General features: G+C 35.5%; 2 protein-coding genes across 5 annotated transcripts in view; both read left to right on the forward strand.

Annotated features, from left to right (window-relative positions):
• The window catches only part of LOC126748108 (angiotensin-converting enzyme-like), a 41218-nt gene that overhangs the window by 4300 nt on the left and 8923 nt on the right, over positions 1–27995 (forward strand). Inside the window, exon 1 of one of the 4 annotated variants that reach the window (XM_050457113.1) lies at positions 1150–1280. The exons of 1 other annotated variant lie outside the window; for it this stretch is intronic. The gene's annotated coding sequence lies outside the window, so the exon portion shown is untranslated. Of the gene's footprint in view, positions 1–1149; positions 1281–12452; positions 12791–27995 lie in introns of those variants that run through there. 2 more of the 4 variants (XM_050457112.1, XM_050457111.1) reach the window with 2 other exon arrangements.
• On the forward strand, positions 9089–27976 carry LOC126748464 (KRAB-A domain-containing protein 2-like). The gene is made up of 2 exons (XM_050457718.1): positions 9089–9652; positions 27845–27976. The coding sequence occupies exons 1-2, from the start codon at positions 9089–9091 to the stop codon at positions 27974–27976; spliced, it is 696 nt and encodes a 231-aa protein (XP_050313675.1).

The following is a 27995-nucleotide window of genomic DNA, read 5'->3' on the forward strand; positions in this document are numbered from 1 at the left end:
GCACAGTTAGACCATCATAGCCAAAAGACTTTTTTTCTTATTTTCCCTAAGGGTAGATTTAATTTCTGGAATATCAATAGGCAGGAAAAAGAATGAATCAGGCTCAGTAGGACGATCAAGATACTGCTGATAATTAAAAGGCTGCAAAAATAGTCAAGATCAGTATAGCTGATATGATAAACGACTATCGTGGGTAAAGTGGTAGCTGATACACGAATGGAGTTCAAAGTTTATGGAGATAAAGCGTTGAACATCCAGAGAGTCAGGACGACAAAGTTACAGGCTGTGAAATCACGAGATTGAAGAGAAGTTGAGTTGCCAGATAGTAATAATTTTTGGATGTCATTCTTAACAACGTCCATTCTAAAGGTGCCTAGTGTATAAAAAGATCTACTATAAATTTTTACAGATTACTGAATTTGGCAACATCCATTCAAGTGAAATTCGTAAATGATCTGAACATTTCAGCAAAATTATACTTCAGACCTTGAGTTCCCATTCGATGACGAAATGATTCACTTTCACGCGTACTGTACTATACAAAAGTTGGAACGTAACTCGCCATCGTATTTTTTAAAAGTCTTGCAGACAAACGTGTTATATAATGAGTTGCCAAATGAGGAACTATAATATAACATATCGTATCAATTTTTTATTCAACACTTCTTTCGTTTGAATAGTTTGGCTCTTTTATGCATTGAGTCGATTTTACTTGAACGCTGGGGTAGCGACGACTTGATTCACCAGTTTCGCAGCACGGAAATCAAACGTGTTTGCATTTTGAAGTGATGCATCAAAACTTAATCTTCACTATAATTATTTTACAGTTTCTGAGCACTAAATCTTGGCTCATCAATTTTTTAGAGGAATATAATTTTTACTAAATCCGCCACTGGTAATCAACCAGTCAAAATTTAAAAGGGATAGAGGGGGGAAAGCCTTGTTGTTACATGCGCACTCAAGATATAAGAAAGTACAATAATGAAAGTATTTTTTTTAAAAAACATTTATTTTTATTTTTAACCGGACACAGTTAATTCTGTTGCTTAACTTATTACGCAAGTTGTAATCAAACTTTATGCAAAACTGATTTAATTTATGCAAAATATTTAGGTTAAAAGCGGATTTGCTAGTCAAAAGATAATCAGGAAAAAAACATGCAAAATTATATTGTTACTGTTTTTACCGTTGAGCCAACAAAGTACGGTACATCGCCTACTTAAATATTGCTAAATATTTCTTACACCGACACGAGTGGAGTTATTAAACTAATATAAAAGGTATGTCCGTTTAAAGAACAACTTATTGTTAATTTATTTTGTATTGTCATTAGAATGGCCCGGTTTAGCAATTCATTTACCAACATTAAATATGGCCACTTCATTTTCGGTAAGGCGCCACCAGTCAACAAATTCTCTAAATTAAAACTACCATAATGCTACGGTATAATATATATGTATTTTTGTGTGTATATATATGCATTATATATACTAGGTGTATGGGATCAATAACCGTGTGACGTTGCGATTTTCTTTAAAATAGACCGCCAACGCCCAAAAGTGCCCTTTTGTCACATAGGGTGACATTGAAAGACCTCCCTCGTGACTGTCACGTGACGGCTTATTTTTTTACGATATTCAATAAACTGTAGCGGCTTTAATTGTCCAGATCTTTTCCCCGTGCAGCAACACTTAACATATGTAAGATTTTACCATTCTCTGCTGTAATTTTAGGTACTTGTTTTTCAGATTTTGAAATTGCAGAATAGTGATTTTATTTTTTGTAATGTTGTTTGGGGGGATTGGTCTCTATTCTACATCCCATTTCGCTACCTAGATTTAGATGTTCGGTGGTACTTAAAGTGGGTTACTCTGTCTATATGTTTCGTATCAATCTGTAGTGCAGGATCAGGATGTGGCTGTCGACTGAAGACTATAAATGTTATCTTGTTGATATTTATGTTCAGCCCTATTTCTTGTCCTTCTTCGTTTACACAGTTGGGTAGATGTTGCAGGTCTTCTAGTTTGTCACTTAGGATGACAGTACCTTCAGCATATCGTCTCGTATTTATATATTCTCCATTGATTTGTACTTTCATTTTTTGTTTCTGAGTAGTCCGTTTCACTCTCTCGTAAGCTCCCCGTTTAATCGTTCTGCTGCTTTATGTCTCCAGTATTAATTTGGATAATTGTAACGCCCCTGCTATTCACCTCCATGTTCTTTAAGATGTCTATACGCTTTCTGTGTTGTACTCTGTCGAAGGTCTACAAGAAGACCTTCGACAGAGTATCAACATCAACGAAATACACAAAGACGTCGTCAAAAACGGTTCATCCAAATCTGCCTCATATTTGGATCTTATCCTCCCGTGAATATGTATGAGAAAGATCTTTAAGGTGTGGCTCATAAGGCTTATTAGTCTATACTCAGTTCATTGTTTTGCACGTTGCTTTTTTGGAAATGGAATGAATGCAGATTTCAACCTATCTTCCGGTATGTCTCTAGTCTTGTACACCGCATTAAACAGTTTCATCAAGATCCGTTAGCTTTTTTGGTTTTTGCAAATTTTATTGCAAATAGAACCTCATTCTGGAGAATCTGGCTCTCCGGAGAACTCCGGCTATATCAGCGTAGTCATCGAAGTTGAATTCATTCAGTCTATTATCATGAAACAGCTCATTTATATATTTGAATGTTTCAAGAAGTATTTTTTTCATCTAAGATATTTTTGCCTTCAGTTAGCTTCACTAGCATATTAGTGGTATTTTTATTGTCTAAACCTGCTACTTCTCTGTGCATCTTTATACACGTTGAAAGTGTCATTTTTAGTCTCCAGCTCTTCGATTTCCTTTCCGACACTTTTCCTTTATCCAGTTTTCATTGGCGATACGAATTTTTTGTTTTATTTTTATTTGTCTTCTTGTATATTCTTCCGGGTTTGTTTTATATTGCCGCCTTTGTGCGGCAATACAAAAATATGAGGGGCAATATTTCGGATGTCATTTATTTCTGTTTCTTCGGTTTATCTTTTTCTACTGTAGATTTAGTTATTAGCTTATATGATGTTAGTCCTTGAATGATTTTGGTTCTTATTTCCTTTATGCAACTGTTGAGGTCTTTTGCAAATACTTCCCTATTGCTTTCTACCAGCTTAAATTCATTGTATTGTGTGCTATTTTTTAGTTTTTTAAGTTTGACTTTAGCATCAGCAACCAGCGAATTATGGTTAGATCCAATGTCTGCTCCAGGATAGTTCTATATAAATTCTATTTACCTGCAGGGTGCAATTTGTGAAGACTCGGCATATTGCATCCTGTGTTCGCGTAATTGTCCTGATCGATTATGGTAATCAGCCTACATATGATCCTCGTACAATCTGCAGGGTCCCTGCAGCTATCAGCCATCAGCTGTTACTATTTATTTGAACTAAATCTATCGAACTAAACTACGCATTCTATTAATAATTTATTGTTGGTTGGGTTGAATAAGTCTAAGTTATTTATAAATAACTGAATGTAATTCTAAGGATCCTGGCATTTGGGAATTCCAGTAGAATACTCCAAAATATCCCAAAATCCGTCCCGAATTAAGACTATTTTTTTCAGGAGCTTATTTTTTATAATAGGGATGTGTGTAACTCTGAGCTATTTTGTAGTATGTTGCTTTGACTAGCTTTAAGTATTTTATAAGTTACTAAGGCCCATTCCAGTTATTTGGAGCCCAGAAAACCCCAAAAAGTCTCGGAAATATAACTGATGTTTATGTCAGTAGGATATCCTTCATTACAGTTTTCTACATGTATACTTTGGTGTCTATATTGAGTTGAGTTCTCGAAAATTATCATAAATATCCACAAGATATTAACTATCGCTTCCAAATCGAAGAAAACGATACTGAACAAATTATAAACTCTTGAAAACTTACTTTTGGCAGTTTCAACATTTGGAGAAAACAGTCGAATTCGATTTCTATCTCTCACAGCGTTGTTACTTCACTCAAGGTAGCTGCAGTCCTTCGACTTTATTCTTTTGACAACCATTTGGTACAAACTTTAGCAATGCCTCGACATTACTCGCAAAATTCTAGAAAATCCAAAATAAACAATGGAACAAGCAGCTCGCAGTGTTAATCAACTTTTGACCGCCATACGTCGCTTACAAGATTCCTGCCAAGCAATTTTGGCAGAAGCCAAACTTGTTGCATCGAATTTGAAGATCACACCTGAGCTTAGGGAAACTCAAAAGAGCATTTGAAAGAAAAAACAATTTCAGATATTTGACAGCCCTGAGGAACGCTTCAAGTCTTTGTTCCACCAGTAGATCTTTTGTTGAATGAGCTTAATGCGCTGCATTCTAAGACCTCGGAATTGTCAAAGCTTTTTACATCCATCACTGAACCACAAGATGCCTGAGTGACCTTGAATATGCTGCAGATAAATATAAAAATGTCTGACTTAATTTTAAAGACCCATCTACCACTTCTGATTAAGATTCGCAAAATGATGAAATGGGATACAAATTTTGGTTAAGAGCTACTTCATCTTATATCTGTGTACGGTTACGAGAATGTTTTTCCACCATATGTTGCTTCTGGGGAAAGAGCCTTCAGCAAACTTGTTCTAATCAAAACGATCCGCCATTGGCGAAGACAGGTTGAGTCACCCGATGACCATCAGCATTGAGCATGAAAAGGTAAGTTCAATGCAAGGAAACGGTTGCATTAAATTATAACATTCATCAAAAGCTATATTGTGCATTAGATTTTAAAAAATATAAAATTTACATTGATATGACTATTGAATGATATTGCTATTAACATAAATGAATAATTGATGCATTTGTTGTTTATTTTTCCTTCATAAATATACGAATTTGAAACAAATACATGCAGCTGTCTGTTTTGTTTAAAATAAAAAGAGAAAACATGCCGGTTCTGTGTTAAACCGTCTAAAACTGTTGGTAGGTCAAAATCGCCACGCACCTAGCTATACATGAGATGCGCAGTCGTACGGCCTAAGGCAAGCGCAGCATAACGGTGATATCTAAATAATTTTTTTTTTTTAAATTGTGATATTTAATAATAAGGCACTGTGTAAATGCCGCCCTTTTTTTGAGGTGATTTTAGCTTGCGAAGTTAGGGTAGGTAAAATCGTATGCTGAGGTTTGTTATTTGTTGCTGGTCAATTTGAATATGAGATTGCATATTATCTAAAACTACCATATTGAAATACTAGTAAAATCCTTATTTTAGAAATTAATTTACATCCAATTAAATATAATTTGCTTTCGTCTTTTTTTTATCACAAAGGGAGGTTAAGACAAAAAATATATAAAACAACAGGAGAAAAATACTTTTTATTAAGAATTGAAACCAAAAATGTGAGAAGCGAGGATCCTCGAATAGGCGAGACCTTCAACATCTTGAAAAATATTGAAGCAAAGAAAGCCAGGAGGACAGAGAAAACGGAATCTACTCTATATGTCGCAAGCCAGCTTAAAAAGTTTGATCCACATACACGAGCTGTGGTTAAGCACAAATTTGCCACCATTCTTTTCGAAGCAGAAATGGGAACATATCGACATCTGCATTCTGCATCTATGCATCCAAACCCCAACCCACAATGGAGTTACCCTGAAAGTAACAGTTCGGCGTTAACATCGACTCCATTGCCATCACCCAATTATAGCCAGCAACCAGAACAGACATTCCAAGGAAAAAAAACATCTGGCTGGGATGCAACATCAGCAACCAATACTGACTCTACACCAGCATTTTTATCAGCGCTCGGTTCTGCTCCAGTAAGTACTAATGTACTTAAGTACCTAATATTTTTATAGGCTAAATTTTATAAGCAAAACCTAATAAAAATTTACCTTGATTTATTCTTGTAGTAATTCAACTAAGGCCAAGCAAACTTCTGGAATAATGGACGAGATTAATTGTTTCGCACTTTAAATGTGTACGCCAGACTAGTAAAGGAATTTCCAGTTGCTAGATAGTGCAGGGTAATGGCCAATCTTTCTTTAGCTGGAATAGCTTTTCGGTAATTGGTATTCTTTTTCTGAATTCTTGGAGCCACTAAATTAAGCACTTCATCAAATATTTCTGGGGACATTCGGCAGAAGTTCCTAAAATGACCAGAGTCTTCATTCCGAAGCTCATCCAATAAATTACTCGCGTTGTAGGAACTTCTGTTTTTATATGGTGTTGTCATCCACCAGCGTCTGCGCCTTCGCTTCTTATTTTTTTTGTTTAGTAAATAATGTAACACGAGAAATCCTGCACTTGCACACATTAAATCATCACTTTCGCTCGATGACATCTTTAGCTCGATGAAAAATTGAAAAACAACCACACAATCAAAAAAAATTTAAAACCACCGAACCGCTACCAACGGTCTTCAATGCAACACTAAAAATTCGGTGTGGACGATGTTCTCAAATCCTTACCAACGCTTACCAATTCCAACGCCAATGACAGGACTTGTGCCGTTGGCGTTGGTCTACGTTGGAAACGGCAAGCACGAGTCTGCGTGCACCACCCATTTGACTGAGGAATCGGCCCTCTAGAAGTAATCGATGCACATTTATAAATACTCTGTAATCTGAATAACCTTAGAACATTGAAAGGCTTTTCAATGTTCTAAGTGAATAACGCTCTTGATTTGGGTACCTTTGACGATACAGTCTAGCAGCACCATTAGTATTGCATCGACATTTTCCATAGATGAGATGCATGGTAGCATATTCCCGCGCACTATAACGATCTGGCATGGTTTCGTTTACTAACTAAACAATCACACGGTTATCGATAGTACAGAAAAGAGCCAAAATCCAAATCGTTCAAAAAAGTTCAGATATCAAGCCCTATAAACAAAGCCAAATTAACGAAAAAATCCAAAATATGATTTCACAAGATGATTTCCTAAAAAATGTGAACTGTTGTGTTTGATTTTATGCCAAGATAACATGAATATTAACATAATGGATCCAAGTTTACTTATTGTAAATAACTACATAACCATGTTGAATAGTCTCATGAGCTTAATTAATAAACCAACAAGGGTTTAGAGTGGCTCGGCTACTTGCCTTGATCATATTTTTATAAAGTGCAATACTCAAATTTATTATAAAATTACTCCAGTGGTTTTGGCTGATGACCTGACGGATCATTATCCTATTTCTTAGGCATAGCATTGGAAAACAACAACAATATCAATATTATGCAAAATAAATCAATTCAAATATTGAATATTAAACAGTTAAATAATATGTCGTCAGAAACAAGCTGGGATGATGTAACTAAGGTTAGTGATGTTGAAATTTGCACAAACGAATTTATTGGCAAAATTAAAAATTATATTAGCATATGTACAAAATACAAAAAATTGGAAATAAAAAAATTTAGACTTTTATTAACCGTGGATAACAAGTGGTGTCTTAAAGTTTATAAGGAAAAGGGACTTTAAAAAAAATTAATTAAGCCGAACTGCCTAGCCACTCTGAATACATATAAAGAATATACAACATGAATGTCATTAAAAAAAAGAAAGTGATTGGAGAAGTTACAAATAATAAAGTGAATAATATACTAAATAAGGATAACATTCCTTTAACAGACTCTCTTGATTTAGGCAATGAATTTAATCATTAGTCTGTTGGGGTAGGGGAACTAGCACATAAAATAAAATCAAATTTATTGGATAAAAAACCTATTAAAAAAAATCGAGCCATCTTTTTTCTTTACACCTATATTGGATGAGGAACTTATAATTCACATAATAAATTTTAGAAATAATGTAAAAAGTGGTAAAGATCGAATAACATTAGAAATAATAAAGTTCAATCATAAAGTACTCCTAAAACCCTTAAAGCATATTATTGATCTTATTTTCTGTAATGGGATATATCCAACAGCTTTAAAAGAAATCATAATTATCCCTTTATTCAAAGAGGGAAGCAGAGAGCAAATAATAAATTAGAGGCCAATATCTCTAACTAGCACCATAAGCAAACTTGTTGAAAAAATTATAGTCTATAAAATCAATAAATTTCTTGGACAGCATAGTGTTGGATCTAAAAGACAATATGTATTTAAAGAGAATACTAGCACGGAGGATGGCGTGTGTGGGGTAACTGAAAAGGTTTCAATCAGGGTGGAAAAACTATAGGGATATTCTTGGACCTACAAAACGCTTTTGATACTGTATCGCACCAGATTTCACTTAATAGATTAGATGCAACTGGTACAAGGGGATTGGCACACAATTTGTTTAAATCTACTTTAAGTCATAGATGTCAGCAAGTTAAAATAAATGACAATATAAGCGCTTCTTCTGATTAGGTCTGGTGTGCCGCAGGGTACTGTGTTGGACCTTTTTTGTTTAATATTTATGTTACGGGTAAAGTTAGAAAAACGGTTAAACTTAGGTTTACCCGGATAAACTGCACAATACCCAGAAAACATGGGTAAAGTCCGAAATAATATTGAAATTACACATATTTCGGATTTTACCCGGGTAAACCGCGTTCTATTCGCTTTTGCGTGGGTAAAGTTAGATGTAGGAATTATTATTGCATCATCTTTCACCACGTTCAGTTCAGTTCTAAAATGGCAACCGAAGAGAGTGGACGTGCGCGTTTAGCACAGCGTTTTGATGAAGTTTTGATGAAGATGAACGAGTTGGTGTCTACGAAAAGTGCAAATAGTTTTTATTTTAATAATGAACAATACCAAGAAATGTTAGAATCAAGTCAAGTTGGCAAAAAACTCTAAAACTAAGACTACGCTACAATATCGGCAGTTAAAGAGGTTTGACATATGTTCTGTTAGAGACGTTGAAAAGCTTATTGCTCGTGTATCGTCAGGTGAATCTAGCATTAAATATTACGTTACAAACGACGAAATGTTTGACATTTTGCATGATGCACATTTAGCTATAGGACATGGCGGTAAGCACCGTATGGAAAGCGAATGTAAAAAAAAGTACAAGAATATAACTCAAGATGTTATTAAGTTATATCTGCGCTTGTGTGAAGGGTGCCAAAAGAAACTGAAATCTGCCAAAAAAGGACTTGTGGTTAAACCAATGGTTTTTTCGGAGATTAACAGCCGTTGTCAAGTGGATCTAATTGACATGCAATCCCATCCGGATAGAGAATACAAATTTATTATGGTGTATCAGGACCACTTAACTAAGTTTGTTCAAATACGTCCATTAACGTCGAAAAGGGCTGAGGAAGTAGCTAAGAGCCTGGTAGACATATTTTGTATTTTCGGCGCCCCATCTATACTACAATCGGACAACGGCCGGGAGTTCGCCAACCATGTCATTGAAGAGTTATGTACGATGTGGCGTGGCCTTAAAATAGTCCATGGGAAACCACGTCACAGTCAGTCACAAGGCAGCGTGGAAAGAGCAAATCAAGATATACAGAACATGCTTATGACGTGGATGGACGATGAAAACTGCACGCGATGGTCAGAAGGTCTAAGATATGTTCAGTTAATGAAAAATAGGGCATACCATGATGGGATAAAACAAGCTCCTTATGCCACCATGTTTGGGCATGATATTAAAGTCGGCCTATCCACATCAGCTTTTCCAAAAGAAGCTATTGAAAATCTACGAACCGAAGAAGAGCTCGAGAAAGTAGTAAGGGAATTTGGTTTAGGTGAACAGCCTCAACAAGAAATAAATATAAACCAGTCCATGGATAGTGAAATTTGCAAGAAGATATTACTGAAGGTAGCAATATGGAAAATGGCAACAATAATTATCGAGAAAACGCTAGTAATACAGAAACTTCAGAAAATCAGAGCAAGTGTGTAGAGTGTGACAATTGAAATACATTAGGGAATAAAAGGTGTGAACTTTGCTTGTACCAAAGGAATATACAGTCAAAGAGACTAGACGCAAAAAGAAATTTAGAAAATCAAGCAAAGAAGATGAAAGCTTTATCTAATTCAAAGTTTCCCCCATGTTCTGTTGGAGATAGAGTGAGAGTAAAAATTCCAGACGTTGATCGAGGAAGGGGTGATTTTAGAAACATTCTCATGACAGTTATCGAGAAAACTGACGACGATTTGTATAAGCTAGCGAACAAGAGAGGAACTCTCGAAGAAATGTTTTCCAGGAACCAATTTTCTGTGTGCAGTGAGAAGCTTATTGAGATGGAAAGTGTATCACCGGAAAAGAAAAATTTAAGACAACTTGCAAACGAACAGTCACTTTTAGGAGGTCAAGGTTATAAACGATGCAACTGTAAAACTAAATGCATGACCAATAAATGTAAATGTAAAGCTATTGGAAATCTTTGTAACTCGAAATGTCACAGCAGCTTGTCTTGTTTCAACAAATAGATTATATTATCTTTTACTTTGTTAGGATACAGTTTTAGTGTAACCTTTGATTTGTAAAATCTGTTTTTTAATTAAATAAATTTCTCCAAATATTTATGGCGTTATTTTTTAACATTAACCACGCCAAGGCGGATAGAACGCGGTTTACCCGGGTAAAGCCCGAAACGTGTACAATTTTATTAATATTTTGGACTTTACCCATATGTTTTCTGGGTATTGTGCAGTTGATCCGGGTAAACCTAAGTTTAAACGTTATTCTAGCTTTAACCGTAACATTTATATAGATGAAATGTTGAGTATATTTGGTGAAGACATATTTTGCTTTGCGGATGATACTGCGATTATTTTGACCGGACACTCTTGGGACTCACTGCTAGTAAAGGCGGAACAAATTTTTATGAAATGTATAACTTTTAATTTAAACTAGCGAACTGCACCTAGTTTTGGAAAAAATAACAGTACATTCGTTGGGATGTAAAATGGGACAAGGATGTCAATGTGGGGATAAAATGAAAAAAAACTCATTGTATTAAGTATTTGGGGGTGTTAGTGGATGAGAGTTTGAATTTAAAAAATCATGTTGAGGACGTAACTAATAAAGTGAGGAAGGTTATTTTTATAAATGTTATGAATTAAGAAATGTATTGCAAAGAAAAATTCTTAGAATGGTTTACTTTTTATTGGCCGAGTCTTTTTTTCATTATTTTGAGTTATGGTTTGGATGTATGGGGAAGCACGTGTAAAAGTGTTCTTGTGTGTTGCCCAAAAATATATCATTATAATAATATATTTTAAAGCAAGAATGTATCCTAGTAACTTTTTAATGAATTTGAATTTCTTACTGTAGAAAAGTTATATTTGAAATCTATTATAAGATACATATATGCTTAAATCTAAGCATTTCAGAGGTAATATCCAACGCAAGTTTGGCACCAGAAATGTTACTAATCAAAATATAATCTTGCCACAGGTGAAACTAACAATATTATTACGACATATATATTTTTTGGGTTCTAAGCTTTACAATAGGTTGCCTCTAATGTTTAAATTAAAACCCTACATATAAATAAAAAAATAATAAATAAATGAGTCTGAGTTGAATTTATTATTGTGGTATAAAACAATAAAACAAATATTATTTAGTTTTAGTTTTAACTGTATTAATTTTCTGGTTTGCACACACAGAATTTTAAAATCAATTGTGCATCCAACTTATTGTAAAACTATTGTTATTGAAAATATTATTATTTTTATTATTAAGTTTAGTTCTTTTTTTGCTCTGTAATTGTATTTTTTTTGTTGGGCAATAAATAAATAAATAAATGTGGTTTTGTAATTTATCGAAGGGTTTTTCAGGGTTACATTAAAAAAAATTGTTGAGAAATTTAAAAATTTGTAATCACAGTACTAAAAAGATCAACAGGGGGTGTAAATTTTTTCCGGTTTTCTAACTATAATTTTAAAAGTACTCAAGATAGAATTTTTTTAATATTTTTTTTTAAATCCCTGAGCACCTGGTGTATTGCTCGTTTTGGGCTTATCGTTGATTTTTGGGACAACCTGTGTAGTTCAATACATTTTATTGGAATTTTGCTGTCAAGCTAGCCGACATTATGCTTCTGATTTGTTTTTATGCATATATGCCAACAGCTGCAAGGCCAAAATTTGGTATCTAGCGTGGCATATTAGACACAAGACACACCGTAGAAATAGTTAAAAAAAAGCAATTACATGAAATTATGCATTATAAATAGACATGCTTCGTTAAGCATGAATTTAATAAAATTATGTCGATAATGACATAGAAAATATCTATGTAAACTAATATTTAACATACACAGGCGGTTTTGCAATAATCCAATCTGCCAATCAATTTGTTTTGTTAAGTTAATTTATTTTAATTTTTTATAGCGTATGTAGAAAGCTTCCTACACGTATAATCGGCTGTATCGAATTAATTTTGCACCCACGCCCGACGTTGCAGATCTTCTACAAAAAGAGGAACTTGATCCATTGAAACCCTGTGCAAAGTAGCATAAATTAAAAATAAATTAACAAGAAATAAGCGACAAGGTGGCCAGTGCGGTCGATACACTCTATCAATGTGTAAACGTAGTATCTGTTTAATCGCGGCCACCAACCGTCTTCACTCTGAAGCAACTTGAGTTTAGTCGGCGAATGATGATCAAATCAGCGCCGTTGTTACTTTAGTTTACAATTATTTGGCCCGCTAACTGGCCATGCGGTTTGAATTCGTAGATTTATCTTAACGTAATTTCTTTTTCAATTTTTAAATTTTTTTAACGGTTTACTTAGTATCAGTGCATGGAGGAATAACAGACTAGAGCATCGGATGCGCAGAGAGTTGAGTGTTTCTTGCCGAAATATTTAATCATTTCGTTTTGTATTTCTGTGTTTACAGTGGTAGGTAAGTGTCTTATTTTGTATTTTTTTTAATTTAAAAAGGTATTACAACAGTTACTATATATTTAACAAGGAGTGTATGTCACTCCTCAAAGAGTTTTTAAAAAATAAACCTTTTTTTTTGAAAACATTCTAATGATACTTTAGCTTAATTGGTAGACATTTAGGAAACCAGTTAGGAATGAAGAAAAGAATGTATGCGAGTTAGGATGCCCCATTGGACGCCACTGGAGTCAATAATTGTTTTTCTATTAGGGAACTTAATTAGGATGTTAGGATATACAGGTTGCCTGAAATTAAATAATATTATGTTCTTCGTACTGAAAAATTGACGCATTTTTTCTACTCAGTAACATAGTAAATTGACAATCATACTTTTAAGTTATTAAAAAAAAATCTAAATGGAACAACCCTATATATTATTACACCAACCAAAAGCAAATCGAAACAAAAAAGATTATATGTATGCTCTTTTTATCTCAATTTGAAAATAACTCCAATTGTCTCCATTTCAAGATAAAGAATTGTGATATTGGTGAGAATTGTGTGGTGGTGCGTATCCATCCTCGCCTAGTAAAGGCTAAAATATGTTAAAAGAACGTTATTCTCCTCCTCTCAGACGCCGTCTCTGTTGATTTTGGCGACAACTATGGCAAATTCTTCTCTATGCTCAATAAATCAGGGTATTATGATCCATGTTTGTCCAATATCTTATGTTTCTTAGCCAGGACTTTTTCTTTCTCCCTATGCCTTATATACCTTCAATTTTTCCTTCCAGTATTACTTGTAGTTGTTCATACTCCTCGTGCCGCTTTAGATGTTCCAGATAGACTGTTTTTCTTTCTGATCTTCATGATAATTGTTAACTAACTCATTCTAGTTAAAGCGTCTGCATTTGTTGTTCTGGTGGTTCAGGCTACACGGAGCATTCGCCTGTGTATCCACATTTCGAAGGCGTCCAATTTCCGAAGTTCTACCTGTTTCACCATCCATGTCTCACGGCCATATAAAAGTTATACTGTTCTTACTCACCTCGTGGGATACACCTGGATTTCACAGTATATTTCGTTTTTTCAGAAAACCTGCCCTGGCTATTTAGATGCTTATTTTATTCTCTTTAGCGTGGTTCAACTTGTGTAGCTGTGAACATTCTGAAGAGGTGACTACGATATTTTAATGTTAAAGGTTGATCGAAAAGTATGGTTTTAGTCTTTGCCACATTCACCTCTAATCCTATTCTGAAATTCTCAAACTTCAGGGTGCTCATCAATGCAGTTGTTCTTCGGATTCTCCCATGACTGCGTATCGACGTCTGCGTACCTTATGTTGTTGATGACGATACCGTTTATTTTTGCTCCTGTTCGGTATTTTAACGATTGTTTAACTATATACCTCGCATATACATTCATTGGTAAGGGATAAAGGGGCGAAAGTAAGGGCCTTTTGGTAGTTCACAAAGCATATTTGATCTGTTGTTAATTGATTTTTTGTTGATGAGCTTTGATTTTGTTGTCCTGAGTGTCTCTGAACCTTGTCCATGTGCCTTCGATGTTCTCCTCCTTAAGACCACCGATGTTTGTTTGTTTGTAGTGATGTGTTAAGCCTTCTGTCGATATTTCATTGAACCTGTATTTTCGGTTTATCACTTGCGTTTTTAAATATATTTTTTGTTTTTTTCGATCTTTTTAACCTTTTTCTTGGCAAAACTGTATAAACCTTCTAATGTCGTTTCTGTTGTCTAATAGATAGGAACCTACCATGCCATCCATTGATTCGTTTCCTTGTTTTGCGTTAAGATCTTTCATGTATAAATTTATATTGTCGCATTTTATATGAATATTTAGTTTTTTAATATTGGAGTAGAATTCTTCCACTTCTTCCCCGGTAGAGTCCGTTGTGGATGTATAGAGTTAGATTATGTTCAGCATCACCCTCTCTCTGGCCGACAGGAGGCTTTTAACACATTGGACTGTATCGTTTGATTATAATACCATCTTCGTATTGAGGTATATCTTTGCCTCAGTAACATACCCTATTTTGGTTTTCTCTTACGAAGGAATCCCATGATGTTTATTTCATCCTCTTCATTTATCTTTCCGCATTTGACAGTTTACCGGCTCTACACAACGTTCTGACATCCCAAGTTGCAATGTTTATTTTTCTTCTTGTGATTCTTAGTACCCCGTGACCATTTGGTACAGCTATGGACCATTTAAAAATATACCCTAAAAACGTCTTGTGCGTGGCCAGAGGCTATGTACTACCACACAATTCTTACCATTTTTGATATCACAATTTTTTATATTTATATGACACTTGACGACTTCTTTGCGATGCATAGTCTCTGGCCAGGCATTTTTTGTACAATTTTAAAATTTAACCTTATGCTAGTAGGGGTAAATGCTCATTCATTGGAACAAAAATCTTCGATGTTTGCACTCCATAAGAAAGTTTGCCCTAGACAACTTCAGATTAATATCCTACTTTCAATACAGGTCTATCAATATTATTGCCTCAGTTTGTTAGAAATCCTCGCTCATACTTACACAACATTAAGGTGCTTGAAACATTTTTCTTTAGACCAACAGATTCTAGTGAAATAATGGAAGCTCTATCCTCAATGAAAAATAAGATCTCTTCTGGATGGGATTGGCTTTCACTAAAGGTCCTAATAGCGCTACCGGAACCAACCCTTGATTTTTTGGCTGAGGTGATATATGTTTCACTTTCAAGTGGGTCCTTTCCACATTTACTTAAAGATGCCTTGATTATACCATCATTTAAGTGTGGAAACTATGATGACTCATCACATTTCAGACCCATAGCCATGCTTCCCACGCTTGGCAGGCTTGTAGAGAGATTGGTAAAAACTAGGATGATGGAACTTCTGAAACGGCATAATGTTCTTAACCATCAGCAATTTGGATTCCGTACCAAACTGGGTACATCTGATGCTATTTTCAATTTTTTTTTGGAGAGTCTGTACATGGGGTTTAACGCTGGGGAGAGTGCGGCGGCGGTGTTCTGTGACTTATCTAAGGCGTTTGATTATGTAAGTCACAGAATACTGCTGCAGAAGCTAGAAACCTATGGATTCAGAAGAGTTGCTCTCGACTAGTTTCGGTCTTACCTATCTGAAAGAACACAAAGGGTATTCTTTGACAATGATATGTCATCCCGTCTGGATATGGATGCGGGTGTACCCAGGGTTCTGCTCTTGGACCAATATTGTTGCTGCTATATGTCAATGATATCTCTCAAATTCCAATTAGGGGCAAATATACCATTTTTGCGGATGATACAACATTACTTTGGCATGACACTGACACCAAGAGGTTAAAGAATATTGTTGATGAAGATTTAATTCTTGTAAAGTCATGGTGTGAATCTAATAGATTAACTTTTAATATTTCTAAAACTAATATTTTAACTTTTAAATGTAACTTTGGAACTGTCACTTTGCAAAATGAAACAATAAGTCCTTCTGAAACATGCAAATTTTTGACTCTGACGATTGATAAGCAATTAAAATTTGAAAGTCATATTTCCTCTTTAATGGGGAAGTTATCATCCAACTGTTATGCTATTAGAGTAATAACACATTCTCTGGGACTTGATGTGGCTAAAATTGCCTATCATGCTCTTATTGAGTCTCATCTGAGATATATGGTATTATGTTTTCGGGTGTGTGCTCTCAGTATTTGTTCAGCTCTCTATTTATTTTGCAAAAAAGAGCCATACGCTACATGTGTGTAGCTCCCTTTCAAAGCCCCTGTAGGCCATTATTTTTAAAACACTCTGTCCTGACATTGCCATGCCTTTTTATTTTAGAGACTGTTTGTCTTATCCACAAAAAATATCGCCATCAGCTTGGCCCCTCCTCCTCGGGTTACAATCTCCGAAAAACCTTCTCTTTACCTCTGCCTATACCAAAAAGTGAGCAGATTAAGTCCTCTATTGTGTACGGGGGCAGAAGGCTTTTTAACCACCTACCCCTTTATATAAGGCTAATGAATTGTGAAAAACGTTTTAGGAAAAATATAAAGAAATTTTTACTTGCTAACGCATTTTATTCTCTAGACGAGTTTTTAAATACAACTTTTTGACAGTGAAGTGTTTTGCGTAGCGTGATGTGACTTCTTACTACCTTTTCTTTAGGTGTGTTCTATATTCTATGTATGTAAGAATTGTTAAAATTTCTGTATTTTTGTAAAAGATTATGTTGTCAACTATCTTTAAGGTTTTGTATAATGCTTTGTTAACAACAGATTATGTTACGTAACAATAAAGCTATTTTTGACTTTTGACATACTGACAACCTCTAAGTTAATATTAGTGTACCAAGGGTCGCTATCTTCGCTTTTAACCAGCCTAGCCAAGCGTCGTCGTCACTGGTGATCCTGACGATCTCGCCTAAGACCGAGACGAGTAGGTGGGTGGTTTTGTCGAGCTGTTGGAGGTGGCTTTAATTCTCCTTCTTCTTTCCTGGGCAACTCTGGATGAGTCCGAGCCGCATCAACCATTGCTCTCCATCTCCTCTTGCCACGCTGGACTCCCATCCTATACAAATCTGCTGCGACAACATCTTTCCATCTTTTTCTTGGTCTACGCATTGACATTCCATCATCTGATCTCTCTCAAATGAATACTATCTTTTTCAATCTGCTGTTTTTCGATCTTACACAACAGAGAAGTTTTTTATTTCCCGTTGATTGAGGACCCAGGTTTCGCTGCTGGGCGAATTGTAGCCCTGGACTAAGTTAGTTTAGATTGTCTCCTTAGCAATTTAGATTTCAATACTGTTGTGAGAGAGTAAAATGCCCTATTTCACGCCATTCTTCGTGCTGACACATCTTTTTCTACTCATTGTCATCCGTGATATACCCATACCGCTCCTAGGTTCTTAAATTCCTTAACCACTTCGAAGTTGACCTCATTAAGGTTTATATTCTGCCTAATTCGAGGCCTTGGAATCTTTGTAACCAGCATATATTTTGTTTTTTCTCCGTTTAATCGTAAATCCAGATCACCTGCTTCTTCCTCCAGCTGTGAAAAAACCTCTCGCATATCTCCTACTGAGTGAGCTACTGTGTCTATGTCATCAGCAAAAGCCAGAGAGAGAGCGGTTTTGAATTTTGATGAGCAAAATCTTCTGTTAGGTTCGACGCTATTCTGTCTGTTAACTGCATATTCCAAGGCAAAACTAAAATAACAACGGTGATAGGGGTCTCCTTGTCTAAGTTCTGGTGTTACTGAATGGCGATATGTTCCGTTTCTTACCCTTACCTGTTCATATGACTTTGTTACGTATATTTGCGTTAGCTCTACTTATTTCCTTGGTATCTTACGCATTGCCAGCAATAACTTGCTTCATTTTATGGAGTCATATGCTTGCTGGAAATCCACGAAGATTTGGTCGAGGTCCTGGTTGAACTCCCGGTTTTTTTCTAGTTTTTCTCTGTTCGAAAATATTTGATCCATCGTCTGACCATCACGAAATCCGCATAACAATATCTTCCGCATAGGGTTAAGCCGCCTCAGTATCATAATTGCTAGGACTTTGTATGCTGTGTTGATAAGCGATATACCTCTAAAATTTGTAAATTATTCCATGCTTTCTCTCTTAGGTATAGGTATAATGATGCTTTCATTCCACTCCTTGGTATTCTTACATCTACTGAAGGTACTTTATTCTCCTTCTGTGTCACTCTCAATATTTAGTAACTGTTGAAAATATTCCTTTATTTTCCGAAAGTTTCTGTTCTCATGGCTTTTGTTTCTCCTAGGCTTCCACCTTTTCTTACTAGCTTTACTCCCCTAAAAAATGTTCGTACTTGATTTATATGTCTATTTCTGGCTAATTCCTTCTTATTTTTAGCTTAAAGCAATCGTCTTGTCTCTGTTCTCATCCTGTGAAATTTTTACTTCTCATCCTGTGAAATTCTCATCTGTAGGATTTTTATTTCTAGCGCTTCTTCGCATTCTCTGTCAAACCACTTTCTTTTTGGGCGTTTCTTCCTTCTTCCAATGGTTTCCGTCGCTGCTTCTTCAATGATGTTGTTTTTTGCTGCCTTGTTTTTGTTTGCCTAGACAGCCTTATGGCTATTTGATATTCAACTTTTTTATTCGGAGCTTGAAGGGCTTGGAGGTTTCATCCTGTCTTTTGTTCATTTTATCAAAATAATTCATCAAATTATCAGTATCGCTGTCTGCTTCTGTCATATTTCGTGCATTAGTGATGCTGACTACTAGAGTGTCGTGCATCTATAAAAATATGGTTTATACGGTTACGAGTTGTTCCGTCGTTAGAAACCCATGTAACTGTATAAATGTTCTTTCTTTCAAGTTATGTGGATTTTACAATCACAAAATTAAATATTGTTAGCTAAGGAAAAATATATTAGCCGGTATCCGTAATCGTTTGTTGTATCGTGTATGTCTTCCTCTCTTAGGTATTCCTCTTTTCCTAGCTTAGCATTGAAATCTCCCATTACTATTTTTATATCATGCCTTGATGTTGCTTTATACTGTTGGTCTAGTAGTTCGTAAAACTCCTCCTTGCTATCCTTCAGCATTTTCTGTTGGATCATGTATAGAATATCCATTACCATTTACTTTTAAATCTTATATAGCAAATTCTTTTATTGACTGGTTTGAAATTTATAACTGCTGCTTTTAGCCTCTTTGCTATGGCAAAGCGTAAGTATCCTGACCAGAAGCCTAGAGTGTTTTTCATCTCCATATTCCCCGTTCCTGTCTATCTAATTTCTTGTATAGCAGTTATATTTCTGCAGTTGTTTCATTGCTCTTGTTGCTATTTCAATTCTTTACCAGGTGTGACCGATGCCCTAGTTCGTGTAGGTGGGGATAGGGATTGAGTGGGATAGACTAGAGATGCTATCTGGAAACTAGGTTGCGCATCACCACTCCATAAATTCAATCCCATCAATACTGACAATAAGGTGACTGTTAGCGGCATCCTTGTAGGTTTTCATGCTGTTCCATCTTGACTATGGTGCCTCACCGAGGAGATGGGTCGTTTTCGACTACGTTCGTACTAATAATAAGAATCTCACTTGTCTGTTAACTTATACGAATCTTAAAAACCTTTTCGTATTTGTATAAATTCGTGTCGCGCGCAAGTCTTACCAACTGTGTTTTGTTTGAATCAGCTATCATAATTCGTATCTGTACTAAGGTAATATTATAGTAAGATAATAAAAATTAAGACGGGTGAAAATCGGTGTGAAAAAATCATCCTCATCACTGAATCCATCCTCCTCGTTATCTGTCAGATTTGACATCCTTACTGCTAATTTCTTTACTTATATTTAATATAAACAAGCTTTCCTGAACGGGTGTTTTTTTATCAGTATGTGTGATTTTTAAAATTAGAAGTAACACCGGTTGGTCCGACCCAAAAAATTGGTTTATTAAAATGGTTTTGTCCTGTTCTGCAGATGATGATTTCCCTATTAGCTTGAGTTGGCCATCTTCTGAAATCAGATCCACTAAGAGAGCAACAGCTCTTTTAAGTTCTTCATGCGTAATACGTATCGGTACACATCATTTCAATCCACTGTCTTAAATTGTTCATAACAGATGCTTCTGCTGGCCTCAAAAATGGACTTGAGATATTTGAGAAGGAAACTGATCTCTTCACTTGTACAACTTGTGTCCAAAGTTGTACAAGTGAAGAGTCGCATTTTTATCTTCACAAATAGAAAATTTTCGTTCTGATCCCAAAACACATCATCGGATAAGAATGAAGTCTTGGTTTTAGCAGGGGAGATACTCTCTAAGACAATGTTTGTTAACCTGAATGCTGTCAATCCAAGCCACTGTACTGCCCTATCTGGTTGCTACAAGCATTTTCAGCGATTTACTATTGCCACATTGTTTTTCTTTTAAAACTGTATTTGGCACATGTTTTAATCTAAATAATTGTTTACTAAACTTCGAAGCGTCTCCATTAACTCCATATCCTTCATAAGCAAATTTATTCCATGAGAAGCACATCCAATATACTGAATACCTGGGTATTGAGAACTGAGAACTGCTGCCTGGCTACTTCTCCAAATAGAGGGAGACATAATTGTTTAATTGTGCCACTGGAGAATACTAGTGGACTGTACTTATTTATTTTGTATGTTTATCGAAGGACCACAGCTTATATGGCGCTGAACCAATTAACTTAATAAATGAAACAAAACTTTTACAATACAAATTATGCTCATTTATTAGATCCGAAGGCGGGAAAATGGAACAGTTATTCATTAAAGCAGTTGTAAACTATCGATTGTATTTGCTTCTGTATACTTAATTTAACCTTATTTACACTCAATTTGCTTCTTAGCAGGTAACTTCACTCACTTCTAACTACTAACGATCCTAGGTCACTAAAGGTGTAAAGAGAGAGAGCGAGTGAAAGAGAAGGAGAAAAACCCGTCTTAGGTATTAGGGGTAATAGGGATAATAAGGAAAAACTTCCGTGAGCAACTTCTCACTCCGATCGCGACTACGACTCGCGACAGTGCTTCAACTTAACTGTGACAGCAACTCAACTCGACTGTGTACTGCAAATCTTTGGACCAGTATTTAGCCATCAAGAGTCTGAAGAGAGAGAGAGAGAGAGAGAGACCCATATTAGAGTTTAAAGAGTAAAGGGAACACGGGTAACTCGTGACCCAACCTGACTTCTCAACTGAGATCGACTCTGTAACTAAACTTTGACAGCTTGTTTTACTTAGTGGGTGTAAAAATGCTTAATAATTGCATCTTTCATCAACAAGGGATGTGAAAAAGGGCTTAAGACCTAAGAGCCTGACAATTTCATCGCAATTTATGGGTTTTATTTGTTGTCTTTAAAAGTTTGAAACGTTTAAAAGTAACCACTTCAAATTAATTATTTTCTGACCTGTGGGAACCTTCTAGGGATCGATGGTGTCCTTAAAATTATGAACATAAAGTAAATACACCTCAATGACAGAAAAGGGTATTATTGGGTTATTTCCCAACATGTATATTCCAATGTTTCATTTCATTCGTCATTTAATTTTTGATAAGATGCATCCAGATGTGTGGTACACATCTCTTTTTTAGTAGGAATATTAAATGTTGAATCGATTTGAGGTCGTCAGTATTCCGGTCAAAATCTCGGTCAATTGACCACCAGGCACAACACTGGTGAAATGTAAATCTTGCAAATATTATAAATTTCGTGTAAAAATAAATCTTTAGGGACCTAGTCGCTATATGTCCAGTTCGTCTATATCATCTTTAAGTTAGTACCATTCATATGATTTAAATCTCAATAAAGATTCGAATCGCCCAACTAAATAAGGCAATCCCCTACAAACGAAGACTTTGTTGAGCAGGCGTCCAATGGAAATTGGATCTCCTCATTGTTGTTGGTCTCAATACTTATTGAGTCATCTTTGGTCCAACTGTACTCGGCTCATGGAAATGAATCACGATCAGAAAGGATTACTAGGCACGACTCCTACAGGGAAAACGATAAAAAACTTGTGGCATAGAGCAGTGGTCAGATGTAATGCCAAGACAACATTCACCCATTGGCGCAGAATGTTGCGTGCTGGGTTAGTCATCACCCAACATCTTTTACCTCCAGAAATTTGTTGAGAAAGATAGATTTTTCAGTTCGCAACGTTGCAAAATGCCAAATTGATCATCGCTGTTGCAATTTTCCATATAATGTGGGACACCCGCTATAATTCCAGTTTTAGCTGGATCTGTGAATTCCCTTATACGATACACATTTTATTTAATGAAAGAGAATAATCACTCTGTTTAATTACATAATCAATTGAGACTTAACATTTTATCAATATGAACACCATCTGGTAATGCGTCCTCTGGCTATTAATAAACCGAAATAATAATCCCAATGTCAAGGGTCAATTTCAATAAATTCGGTATTGAAAGTATCTTTATTAAATTAATAACCGAGACAGGCCGTTTCATCCCAAATTAGTAAATTTACGTAATAATCATATAACGTTCATAAGGCAAAAGTACGCAGGGTGTCTTTGAAATGAAAAAATGGCAACACGATCTTGAACTTTATCATGAGCAAAGATTAATTTTGCATATACCAGTTTAACAAATAATAAAATAAGTTTTCTAATTTTTACCTTAATTCACCCGACTATTAAATCAATTTGGGAAAGCGTTAGGTAGGTAGTCTTAAACCGGTTTTCATGCCATGCAAAAATTTTTATTGTTAACTTTCAAATATATTATGATGATATATAGTGACAGTTAACATTTAACGATCGCTACAATAAATTATATATAAAATGATTTAGATATATTAAAAATATACAAGGTGGTCCAATAAACGAATTTTGTGGAGTTGATTTGTACTCCAAATGCAAAACGCTATAAAACCAAGCATGTTATAAACTCCGCCTATCCGCGCAGAACATTGCTTGTTTGTTAGAGACTCGTCCGCCAACATTTCACCGTTGGGAAAATTTTTATTATGACCTAACGTTTAGAATTTGTGCTCTACAGTAAATATAAAAAATAATAATTAAAAAACTGAAAAGTGGTATCCTAAAGTTATTCAAATCGTCAGTAAACTAGCGTAAGTCGACACAATATCTACCTGTCTGCGCAGAACGTCGCATATTTTCTAGAGACTGCCAACCTCTCACCGTTTGGGAAAACTTTATGATCTAATTTGATTAAAATAATTGTAAAGAAATCAAGTGTTATGCAAAAATACTTAAAATGACCATTTCGAACCCATTTAATACGTGTCAGGACCTAAATTCTTGAGAGGGCGTATTATAATAGTTACAGTTATTTTTATTTCATTTTAATACATGTACAACATCTTATCAGGATGTATTACAACAATAAACTTGTAAACAGTAAACTTTTAAACAGTAGCAAAATGATAAATGTATTTACAGTAACTTGTGGTGTATATTTGGAACGTGTAAGAGGACAGAATGATAGATGTATTGCTTACGTCAGGATTCGAGATCCTTAATATAAGATGATACGATACTACATACCTAAAAAGGAAAAGGTACCTGTGAGTAAATATTTTACCCTAGTTATTGTGATTGTTAGATAAAAGTAAAATACGTTTACACAAGGCCATTTCAGGTTTATAGCACCTGTACTATCAATAAGACTAACATCCTTCGAATTATAGACATCAGTAGACCTTGTTAAAAAGTTGTTCTCCAATCCAGGCAGAACAAAACCTGATGTCCAGCATTAGAAATCGAGTTGATGGGATAGTGCTAGCAAGCACTCTACAAAATAACACACTGATGTAATGGCCAATTACACAGTCTACAAAATAATCCCAGGTGCCACAACACTCTGGGTTGCACTAGTGCCAAGCACCTACTTACACTAGCTAGCGTTGTTTTACGTACCAAGGTATCAGGGCACTATACTTAGTACGGAAGGATGCGCATTTAAGTATTAGTTTCTTTATACTGATAATGATTAAAATAATAAGAAAAACATGAGGTAAAACATTGCTCAGTGAAAACTCTCACCTTTGTAATTTGACAGGTTTGATAGTTCAATAAAGGCACTAACCACAACACTAGAGACAAGTTACGGGAGAACAAGTGGGTACTGCTGCGCGACTGTTTTCGATTAAAATTACCGTCGAACTGAATTCTAAAAAGGATCATATTAGAAATATCCCTTAAAAGAATTCTGGTAAACATCTGTCATCGCCTATGTTTTTGAGAACTCGTAAATACCAACACTCCCACACATTATAATTTTCTCCGAAGTGACCTTTTTACCCGCATAAGTACTAGTAAGTGCTATTTCTGTTTATTTTGTTAACTCCGAAAAACCTCTTAAAATCATAAAACTTAAAGATTCTCACAGATCGTCCTTATCTTTACATGTCAGCCCTTAACATTCCCATCGGTTATCGTTGCCTTTTTTATTAATTTTTGATGGTCGACAAAAACCAGATAAAATATAATAAGTAAAATAAATTCACGTCTTAAATACGTTAGATAACGTTCAATTAATTGTGTACTAAGAATTCATAATTTTTATCAACCGTTGCATTCATACTGTTATTGTTTCATTGAAGTTGATAATTTTATATTGTTAATGCAGATATACTAATCAATACACATTTTTTCGGATTGTTGATAAAACTAAATTATTTAAGTTATCAGCATTTTGAAAGAATTTATTTTTGTAGCCTAGGTGTTTCAGGTGCGCACTTTTAAAAGCTTTAAAAGGCAAAATTTAAAAGTTTAAAAGTGAAAAAATTAAAAACTAATAGGTTCAAATAAACTTTTAAATGGGACCTACAAAAGTACTTAAGAGCATTATTAAACCTGCGGTAAGATGTAACGCACCACACAATTCTGCACCAGCTCTGTTGTGCTTCCAGGAGCCGTCTGTGTACCAGATTGATCCCATGTTTCCCTAAGAAGATCAATTAAAGTCATGCCACTCCTCTTTGTCTCCAAAGGAGAGGACATTCTAGTACATCCTATGAACAATTTTTAGCGTGGCAAGGATGTAGCCTGTATCCTCATGGCCTCTAATTGTATCAGAAGGTGCAGGAAGTTTCAACAGACAGCTTTCTCTTTGCAGAAATACCAAACGGTATGTTATGCCCCGTATGTGAGAAAAGTTTTCATGATAGATAAGAAGATCCAGAAGGATTTAAGGGGAGAGACCCCAAGGTGCTACCAAAAAACCCTCCTGGCCCAAAGCACGCAAGTACCTTTCTTAATTATGATATTTGCGTGATCGTACCAGAAGAGCTTGGAAACTCTGTTGAAGCCTGGAGTATTTCAGTTGCACGTCTCCCAGAGATACAATAGTTGGTTAGCCGAAATGACCTCTCCTTGTGAAAAGTCAAAGCTGGTCCACTAAATGAAGGACTTTCATCATAAAGTCCCTTCATCGCTTTACGGGCTACCAGGTCTGCCCTGACATAGCATTTCTTTATTAAGAATAACCTGGACCATCCTATATAGATGATTACACTTTAATCTATTAATCGTTTTGGTAGTAAGGTCACGAAACGTTAAAATAATATCTTTTCAAAGACAATTACATAAAACATTTGATATTCACCGAAATGCTTAACGAACCGTATCTTCGTATTGCATAAATAAGTGTACAGAGGTCATTTTTATGAAATTAGATTTTTAAAATTGCATGAGCAACCGTACGGCGCAGCAACATTTTTTATTCTTTGTACTTATACATAAGAGGAGATGCAAGTGCACATGCGTTTGATGTCAAGGCGTTCTATTTGCGACTTGAGATAACTGACAATAAGATATTTTTGATTTAAGCATATGGCTCAAAAAGTACCGAAGGTACTTTATTTCAGCTAAGTTTTACCAACTCACTCGATGGTCAAGTTAAATTTTAATTACCATCAATATTTCTGTCAAAATTACAAAACTCTCTTGAAAATCAAGAGATACCCATCGACATTGTACTCGTTTTCAGCTAATTATTCCCAGTTAATACAAGGTGTCTCAGAGAGTTTTGCATTTTTCTTTTAAATTTTGCTAGGCAACTTTCTAAACGTGGAAAACGTTTTAGTGTAAATTTATGTGTGAAAAATAACATCATCAAGTCGCCCATTTAGCCGCTGGCACTCTTCCAAGCGAAGCCTTAGATTTTCAGTAGTAATGGCTTCAATTTCTTGCTGAGTACGATTTTTAAGCTAAATCAAAATTGTTGCGGCGCTCTAAACTCGACTCTTCAGATAGGCCCACAAAAAAATCATTTGGAGCAAAGTCAGGACTCCTTCGGGGCCAGTTAATATCACTTTTTTTATATTAGTTTTTTATTTGGGCACAGTACTCTTACAGATTCAATTGCGGTATTGATGTATAGCAAGTAGCCCCATCTTGCTGAAACCACAACTGCTCATTTAAGCCATCAGCGGTTTGGAGGGCGGGGCCAAAAAAATCATGGACCATTGTGGCATATCTGACAGAATTGACCATTACTGTTTGCCCGTTGTTATCTTCAAAAAAGTATGAGTCTATTATGCCTCTGGAAGAAATTGCTGCCCAAATAGTAACTTTAGGAATGTTCTTCAGGATTTTCTTCCGACCAATAACGACTATTTTGCTTATTGACGTGCCCATGCAATAAAAATGTGCCTCATCCGAGAAGAAAATGTTGTCAAAGTTATCAAATCCTTTTAACATTTGGGTGGCAAACATCAATCGTATGGGATAATCTGTTTCCTTTAATCCTCTTGCATTTTAAAAGGATGTAGATTCGGGTCTTTCTTCAAAATGCCAAAAACACTAGATTTATGTAACTAGAGAACCGCAACATGTTTCCGCACTGATATGTGTTGATACTGGGCAACTGCATCACGAACACGGTCAATATGTTGATGGGTGCGCACATTTTATAGGAGTCCCGGAGGGTGAATATTTTCAGTCGAACAGCTTTCTTCAAATTTATTTATCCAAGATTTGACGACGTTAGTACTAGGTGCTTCATTGACGTTGTGAAGAGCATAACGAGAACAAAACCGACGCCGAACTGCGATGTAGGAATGATTTAATTCATCAAAACTACGGACACAAAACGCTCGTTGTTGGGCATCAAACCGATTCATTATTACATCCGTCAATTCTGACAATAAATTTCCAAGGATTGTTTTACCCATTGCGAAAAAGTAGGTAATTTGAACTGAATAGGATTAAAAGCTACAAATAAAATAAAAGTGCAAAACACCTTGTATAATAGTGAAGTTTTTTTCAGTTAATGTAAGGTTATCTGTTGCCGTGTATACAGCCTTTTTGTTTTAAAGAGAGTCCGAGGTTTTTGAGAAGCTGCCTTAACTATATTCCTGTTATATGATCATGCTAAGACATATTGCTTACAACCTTCACATCTAACAAGCGAACCGACGAAGACGGAAGAGCGGCAAAGTAAGCCCGGACATAATAAGACTTGGAGGCAGTCTTCTCTGTAAATACAGCAGCCTGAGTCTTAGCTGCGAAATTGTATTATAAGTTTTATCGAGAAGGTCATTAATATATAACAGGAAGAGGGTAGGGGACAAGATGCTTCCCTGAGGGACACCTGCGTTAATTTGAAACCTATGCGAGGTTTCTCCATCAACGACCACCTGGATGGATCGGTTCTCAAGGAAGCTTCCATAAGAGGCAAACCATAAGAATCATGTCAGACTCTAT

This window comes from Anthonomus grandis, chromosome 22 (assembly GCF_022605725.1).
Source record: "Anthonomus grandis grandis chromosome 22, icAntGran1.3, whole genome shotgun sequence".
NCBI lineage: Eukaryota > Metazoa > Arthropoda > Insecta > Coleoptera > Curculionidae > Anthonomus > Anthonomus grandis.

Coding starts and splice junctions, on each gene's coding strand:
- LOC126748464 (XM_050457718.1), top strand. CDS start 9,089: ATGGTTTTTTCGGAGATTAACAGCCGTTGTCAAGTGGATCTAATTGAC. Junction 9,653..27,844: donor CCGAAGAAGAGCTCGAGAAA/GTAGTAAGGGAA, acceptor AATATATAACAG/GAAGAGGGTAGGGGACAAGA.